Genomic DNA, 8349 nt, shown 5'->3' with positions numbered 1-8349 from the left:
ATTGGGCAGACCGAATGGCATACTGTAAGGCCAGTAGAGGGAGCCACATGAACGAAATCGTTTTTCATTCTTGACGCGGATACTTTTAGCTTCACAACAAAAAAAAAATTAATAAAAAATATCAATGTATGCTCATTTGATCGCATTTTTAAAAACGTACCAATAGATGGCCCACCCTGTACTTGGTCCAACGCTTCTCCCATTCTTGAAAACAGTGCTGCATGTCTTCCTTTGTCAATTCCTTTAGAAGCTTCGTCGTTTCTCGTTTTATGGTATCAACAGCCACAAAATGTTCACCCTGCATGATATTTTTTACTTTAGGGAATAGGTAGAAATCACAGAATGCTAGATCAAGTGAATAGAGAGGGTAGTCTATGATAGTGATATTGTTTTTGGCCAAAAACTCGCGCGTAACGAACGCGGTGTGCAAATGTGCATTGTTCCGCATGTTTAAATCTTCTTTTAAAATTGTCTGAACATTACTATTACTTATTCCAAGTTTTTCTGCAAACATTCTAGTGGTAATTCGATGGTCCGCCTTCACCAAATCATAAATACGTTGAATGTTTTCATCGACACGTGATGTTGAAGGGCACCCTGTTCATGCGTCGTCATCGATGTTCTCCCTTCCCTCCTTAAACCAATCCACCCACTTATACACAGTTCTACGCTTCATGATAGACTCACCATACACCATTTCCACACACCATACAACATTTGAAGAATTTCCTGGCTGTTTTTGTCAAGTTTGACGAGAAATTTGATGTTGGTTCTTTGCTCGGTAAAAACAGCTCGCTCCATTCCGCCACGACCAGAAGTATGTTAATAAAAACAGACACGAAAAGCAGAAATCTCACTCGACCGTGACCTAACTTTTACTTAAGAATACGTGACGCTTCCCCCGAGACGTTGCACCACTTTACAAGCTTATAGCATCACCATGTCGGTAAAATAAAATTCAGTGCACGAATTTTTTGTACACACCTCGTATGAAGTCTGCAATTCTCTCCCGTAAATGGGATTTATTTAATTGGTCAGTCACAATCATAACATAATTATAAGTTCTTAATCGGAAAAGATTAAATTTGGTCATCTCCACTCAGTCACTGACTACTCACTTATTATTGTCTTATAACTCACTACTGACTTGCTTATAACTGTTTGTAACTAACTCTTGACTTTTAATTTATTACTAATAGCTTATTGTAATAGAATGGCCATTAAAACAGCCTCAAATATAAGAATCGATTATGAATACAGAGTATAGAATAGACTGCTGATGGCAGTACTGGGAGTAGAAAGTAGAGCTAATGATATCCGGGTACCCGGCTACCCGAGATGCGCGGGTAATACTCAGATACATATATTCGTATTCGTTGACATAACCGTATTAACTATATGTTTTTTTTTATTACTGTGATGTATTCTACGTTTTACATTATACAGAATGTTTGATAAGTAAATAAAGCTCTTGTATAGGGATAGAGCGGACTAAACTGAGTTGAAAAGTCTTGTACTATTTTGCAATTTTTCACAATAATTAACAAGATATCAATTACTAAAAATCACAAAATACTGGCTTTCAATAATTTTTTACTCAAGTACTATCAACTTTAGAAAAACAACAAGAGACAAAAATGATTTACTTTCTTCTCATAGAGCTCTTCTCTAAGAAATTTTTCAGATTTTTTATCAACTTTTTAGTACTGCATTTTCTTATTGGCAATTATTTTTCCAACATGAAAAAATGCGGTGCTAATAAATTCTTAAAAAATTCTCAGAACTCTATGAGAAGAAAATAAATAATTTAACATTAACAATTTTAACATTAACATTAATAATACTCGAATTTTATTTAAAACTGTGATTTTAATTTCATGATTTAGTTTCGTAGATATGTGCATATGTTTAAATAAAACTTAATAATATAAATAAAAATAAATATCGGGCAAAGTAAGAGTCAACACATTTCTTTAAAATTCATAAAAATGTATATTACAAATAACAGAGATAAAAATTACATAACGCAAAAATTAGAATGTAAATTAAGAAGTGATTAAAAGTTACAAGTTTCGGCTACCGGTTTGAGCCCTCTTCAGACATTAACATAACGAAAAAATCGCAGAACAAAAAACAAAAAACAATTGTCGCAAAAGATCGCATATCGGGAACAATCACATATCGGGTGAGTCTTGATGTCGAATTAAACGTAGTTTCCGTACGGTTGAACAATCAAATGTATTAAAAATATCTTGGTAAAGTTTTAGTTGATAAAAAGATAAATTAAATTAAAAAAACAAAAAACGTACCAAAAAAATCTACGCCTAAATAAGATAAAATATCGGAAGTCTAATAAAAAATAATAAAATTGTGTAATAAAAACTCACCAGAATTCATGTGTAAGAAATATAAATTGGCGTGTCCAAAAAGGAATGAAAAACATTTAAAATATGTACAGTAAGAAGGAACGTAGATGTGCAAGACAGACATTACGTGTCGATTATTATGTGCGTTTAGTAGTGCGGATCAACAAAGACTGAGAGAGGAGACAGACTGTTAGTAACGGAAAGTCAAACTTTATTTATGATGGGAATATAAGCCTTGTGGAGGCCATCGGTATCAGTTTGTAAATTGAGACCATTCTTTTGCTTTTTGATATTAAGCATCTCTGAAACCAAACGTCTCCGATAGCAGGGCTCTTCGTCTAAAATTACGACTTCATCCCATTTAAATTCAAGATCGAGTTGTCTCCTATGCTCAGTTATGACAGATCGAGCAGGAGTGTATCTAATGTGATTGCGATGTTCAGCAATCCTTTAATTTTCTACTCGTCTGTCCCACGTATGACGCGTCACAGTCTTTACATGAAATTTTGTAGACCACGTTGTTCTTCGATGTATGTGGACAAATATCTTTATGTACTTTGATGTATTTTTTCAATTTATTAGGACTACGGAAAGACACCCTGATGTCGTTTTTATTGAAACGATTGAACTTTTCCGTGTGGAGAGGGATGAATGGAACCGTAAGCCAAGAAACAGATTCATTCGCCTCAACCTTGTCAGTCAAACCGCTATGTGTTATGTGTCTATTTTTAATCAAATTTTTTATTCGTAGGTTGATTGTGTCAAAAATAAAGGATAATGGATAATCATTGTCTAATAAAATGTTGATAATAAATGTCAAATTCTGTGTGTGAAACCTAACGTCTGATAGTAAAAATGTTCTGTCAATCAGCGAAAAAATCGTCCCTCTCTTCTGTGCAATGGGATGGTTAGAATAGAAATTCAAAAACCTCCCTGAAAAGGTCGGCTTACGGTACCAATCAAAACCAAACCTGTTTTCATAAATAGATATAGTAACGTCTAGAAAATTAATTTCATCTCCCCCAAATTCTGAAGTAAATTGTAAACGTGGATGGAATGAATTAAATTGTTTTAATACTAAGTCAATTTTTGAGGGAGCAACCGCAGTACAAATGTCATCCACGTATCTAAAATAAAAAGCCACATTCAAGTTCAACGACATCAAGGAAACTGTCTCAAGTCTTCTTATTACCAAGTCCGCTATTACAGGCGATAAAGGAGAGCCCATGGGAGTGCCGAAGTTTTGCTTATAAAATATGTTGTTAAAAGAAAAAAATTTGAAATCAAGAGTGAACCTTAAGTTGCTTACATAATCTCAAAAAATGTTGATAGGCCATTTAGTAAAATAAATAAGTTTTCAATTTGTGGAAAAATTAAGAGACATACATATATATAGAAACTAAATTCTCTTTTATTTCATTGGACATGGTGTCACTAAATGTTTCGATTGAGTTAGCAAAAGTATTGAAAAAAGATGAAATAAATTTAAGAAGCATCGACATTCCGAAAGATGTGTTTTTAAAAACGTTGACATTAGTCTTAAATTCTATGTTTTTTTCTATATTTTTTCAATTTTACTTTTCTCTATTTGTAATTTATTCTTTTTAATTGTGTGAATTTAAAAAAATGTGTTTGACTCTTACTTTGCCCTTTATTTATTGTTATTTATTTTGTTTTTTTTTAGTTTTAACAATGAATGCTACATAGAATAAACCGAGGCTAAGCTGGCATTTGAATTTTGAGTGGCAAAAATATATCTTATAAGTTTCCAATTTATATTGTAGATGACATCTCTGTCTTCTATACCAACAAAGTTTGGTTAGTTTAGATGCCGCGTTATTATATTCAGGTAGTCAAACGTGTTTTCGATAGTTAAAAATAATTTTTGAGATTTTATTTTTCGAATCACATTTTTTTTGTGTATATGGATAAAATGAAGTTGCAAATACTAAAATTTTTTATTGCCATCTTGTAGTCTTATAATCATTCTATAAAACGCTAATAATTATTTGACTAAAATCGTTTACTTTATTATTAAAAATTGCAATTGAAGAATTATGATTTTCTGATTGTTTGTCTGCGATAATTTTTCACTGAAATTACGATGTTCTGAATATTGCGTAATATTGACCATGTTCGAAAGTGTTCCCTATTTTTTTATGAGTAATACGAGTATACGTTGTGCAATTTTAAAATCATTTGTTATTTGTTAACTGAAAAGCAATATGGATTTCTTTTCTACAGTTTTTGCTTTAAAATTCACATACATAAATTTCAAAAATTATATGAGAATATATTTGACCTAATATACGTTTATTATTAACTTGATTACTTATTTCAGAAAAAAACCAAAAAGAAAGCAGAATTCGAATTGGGAATTTCCAGCGTTTCTATCTCGCATCTTATGATCTCGACAACTTCTTGTTAACCGTATCTATGAAGGAGGTATATAAAAAGCGCATAAAAAATAATAACTAATTAAATATCTCGTAAACTGTTGCATTTTGACGTGATTTATACTGGATATTTTCTGGATTAATGGGAGGAGTGTACTCATGATAAAATATAAGGTATTTTATTGTGCATAATGATCGGCAAACTAAATCAGAACAACCAAATCAAATGCTTATTCTAAAATTTAGGACAACGCTTTGATTGGTCAAAGAACAGCCGCCATGTTTACAGGTGTTTGTTTGGTAGGCTCCTCTAATATTGCTGCAAGTTTGATCAAAATCGGAAGAGCAAAACGTAGCCTCTCCTTGTGAGTTGAAGTCCTCTACCATTTTGCAATTTTCGCAATAATTAACAAGATATTAATTACTAAAAATCGCTAAATATTGATATTCAATCATTTTTTACAGGTCAGTTTTAATCCGCTCTATCTACACCTGAACTTTGTCAAAATTTACCGGACGTTCTGTATGTATATAAGTATGTTCGTTTGTCTCTCGAGAGTCGCTCCGAACGAACCCAGAGTACTTAAAATGTAGGATTCACACTACGTACGACATCTGTCATATGACGTCCGATATTCGTAACGATGACAAAACAATGCTACTGATACACGCTGAGCAGCCGAGATCGCCGAGATTACTGAGAAAACATTTTCGTTGCTTGAAATAAGCGACTAGAGCGAGAAGGACGTTGTCTCGCTGTCTCGTTCGCTTTCGACGCGCCGAAAGCGAGCACACGTAAATGGGCTCGCTTTCAACACGCCGAAAGCGAGCACATGTACATGGGCTCGTACTTGTGTGTACAGCATCTCGCTAAAAGGCTGAATTAATAGGCGTGAAAAGTGACGTTTTGACAACGAAATTTTATGTTACGTGACATTTTATTATTACGTGCTTTATTGTGGAAATATACGAGCCAGATCTCGTAATTTATCTCATACTTATCAAAGTCGTAAAAATTGCTAAAAACTATAATTATCTTGGAATTTTATATGTAAAAACATATTTTTCACTCGTTTCAACAACTGCCGTGTCTTTTCGCCCGGATAAAAGCTCACTTTACGTGCTTTTTACTGATTGTCAAGGCAGGAAAGTTTTTCGTCGATTTTTACAAGCGCTTTAAAGCGATTTTGTCATTTAGATTTATCCAAATTGTCTTTATTTAGTTTATAAATAGCATGTAACATAAATTAACGTGTCATTTCTCGCTTCTGATATCACTATTTCAACATGGCAACTACTTAGAAGAAATTCGAAATTAAAATCTTATTTTAATCATTATTTTATCATTTTTTTAGTTCAATATGGCGCTTCAAAGCTATTACGTCGTGACAATATTTGCTTCATATAAAAGCTGTGCAATCTGTACTTATGAAATTTTATATTTTATTTAGTAGTCTACTAGTAGATTGCATAAAGAAATAGTGTGGAATTTTTTAAATTTGACTTAGACTACTAATTAAAACATAATTGTTATACAAAAATTTATATCCTACAAAATTTATATCCAACAAATTTATATATCCCATCCACATTACTATCAAAAAAATTTAGAAGCCATTAAAATTTTGTTAGAAAATAATTACTCTCTTCTTTTCATTTTTTCTAATATCTGTACGAGACTAAAATATTCATCTCATAAACCAGATTTATACGAACATACTAACTCGAATTTTTCAATAAATATTAAAAATAAATTTTTCACAGTACTTTATGTTAAGATTATCTTCGAAAGCTTTGTACCGATATCACGAAAATCAGAGAAAATCAGACAAAAAAACAGCATTCCTAATACCTTAAAAAGAATCATGAAATGAGGCAAAGATGAATTAGATCCAAAGATGCATCATGACGTGGTTTATGAGATAATTTGCCACAAGTGCAATGCATTTTATATTGACCAACTAAAAGACAGTTGGGTACTAGAAGTAAAGTAAAAAGGGTAAAAGAACACATTTCAGATATCAATAGAAAAAGTGGATCTCTTTCAGTTATTTCTAACCATAGATTACAGTACAACCATAAATTTAACTGGAATAATGTTAAAATTTTGGATAATAAGACATCATATATAAAAAAAATCAGTTTCAGAGATGATCCACATAAAATATGAAAAATATTGCTTAAACAAAATGATACCAAATTATTCTCAGATTCATATCTACTGATTCTTGACTTGTTATCCCCTTCCAGATCTCAGTCTTTCTTTCATTTTCTTTTTTCCTCTTTTCATTAAAAACTAATCCATCCTCTCTTTGTTGTTTCTTCTCGTAGATTTACATTTACAGCAGTCATTTTCATTTGAAATGTATCTGTTGAACTGTCTACTTGTGTTTATTTCTCTGTTAACAATAGCAATTTGCTTATTTCTTCCTTAGGTATCCTTTTAATTACTATTAATATTGTATAATTTATTTGCTTAAGAACTTGTGTATTATTACAATATCAATTTTATAATAGATATTAAAAAGCTGTAAATCAATTGAAAAGAAAATACAGTAAAATACATAGCGTTCATACGAGCCACTAAAAGAGATTTATCATGTATTGATCAACATAAAGTATATACACTAAAGATGATCCGATTTAAGTTGAAATATTTGTAATTTTGATATAAATGTGAAAAATATGTGTAATGTTAATTTATAACACAATCCTGCTTGACACATAGTTCTTTTTTTAATTATTTCGTTTTTTAATTTTTGAGCCCACAATATATTGATTTCTTAAAAATTTATATGTATGTGTGGCATGTATGAGTGAGATATTGATGTAGTGATATGTCAATGACACATAAATCGTCTGTGTGTAAATGTTATTTACAATATGACTAATTATCTTTATAATTGTCTTAAGTAAATTGAGAAAATCCTGATTCTTATGATCTAAAAACATAAATTATACCTGATATATTGTCACTTACAACTTATATGTTTATGACCTCTTAAAGTAAGATTATGCACATAGACTGATGACTAAGGATGACTTGGAAACATCACCCGAACGCAGCCTTGTTGCAGAAAACCTATTAAAACTGATTCTAAAATAAATTGATAATCGGAAATCTTAAGTCTTAACCTAAATAGATGACTATGATTTTCGCATTTACAAGTTGTCGTATAGGGAATAGTCGTATAGGAAATTTAACTTTTAATGGAAAGAAATAAAGTCGAGTTTGGTCAGTTTTAAGATAATGCTGTTGCCAATTTTAACGATTTACCGATAAAATTTACCGACTACTGACTCATTAATCACCATGACTCATGAAACTACCGATTCATTGTAGAATCACCATTAGTGAAAACTTACATAATTTGACATCTTATTATTAATTTCGACTTACTATCAATTCCGGTTCCTGCTTACGAACAAAATATTCCAATAGTTCGTATAGTATTGGCTCATTTGATGTTTCGTCTAAGATATTCATCTTGTCATTTCTTGTTATCACAAACGGCACCAAACAGCACAAACATTATACAAATACACACATAGCCATACTAAACAAGCGTAGCAGTTTTTAGCTGTTG

General features: G+C 31.5%; 1 protein-coding gene across 2 annotated transcripts in view; it reads right to left on the bottom strand.

Annotated features, from left to right (window-relative positions):
- The window catches only part of LOC108746201 (neuroblastoma-amplified sequence-like), a 22011-nt gene extending 13662 nt beyond the window's left edge, over window positions 1-8349 (bottom strand). For both annotated transcript variants that reach the window (XM_018482818.1, XM_018482819.1), the window contains exon 1: window positions 8163-8349. In XM_018482818.1, coding sequence (XP_018338320.1) covers window positions 8163-8249 — 87 coding nt within the window. In that variant the 5' untranslated portion in view covers window positions 8250-8349. The remainder of the gene's footprint in view (window positions 1-8162) is intronic.

Source organism: Trachymyrmex septentrionalis, unplaced genomic scaffold, assembly GCF_001594115.1.
Source record: "Trachymyrmex septentrionalis isolate Tsep2-gDNA-1 unplaced genomic scaffold, Tsep1.0 scaffold160, whole genome shotgun sequence".
NCBI lineage: Eukaryota > Metazoa > Arthropoda > Insecta > Hymenoptera > Formicidae > Trachymyrmex > Trachymyrmex septentrionalis.
This window is presented reverse-complemented; position numbering and strand designations above follow the sequence as displayed.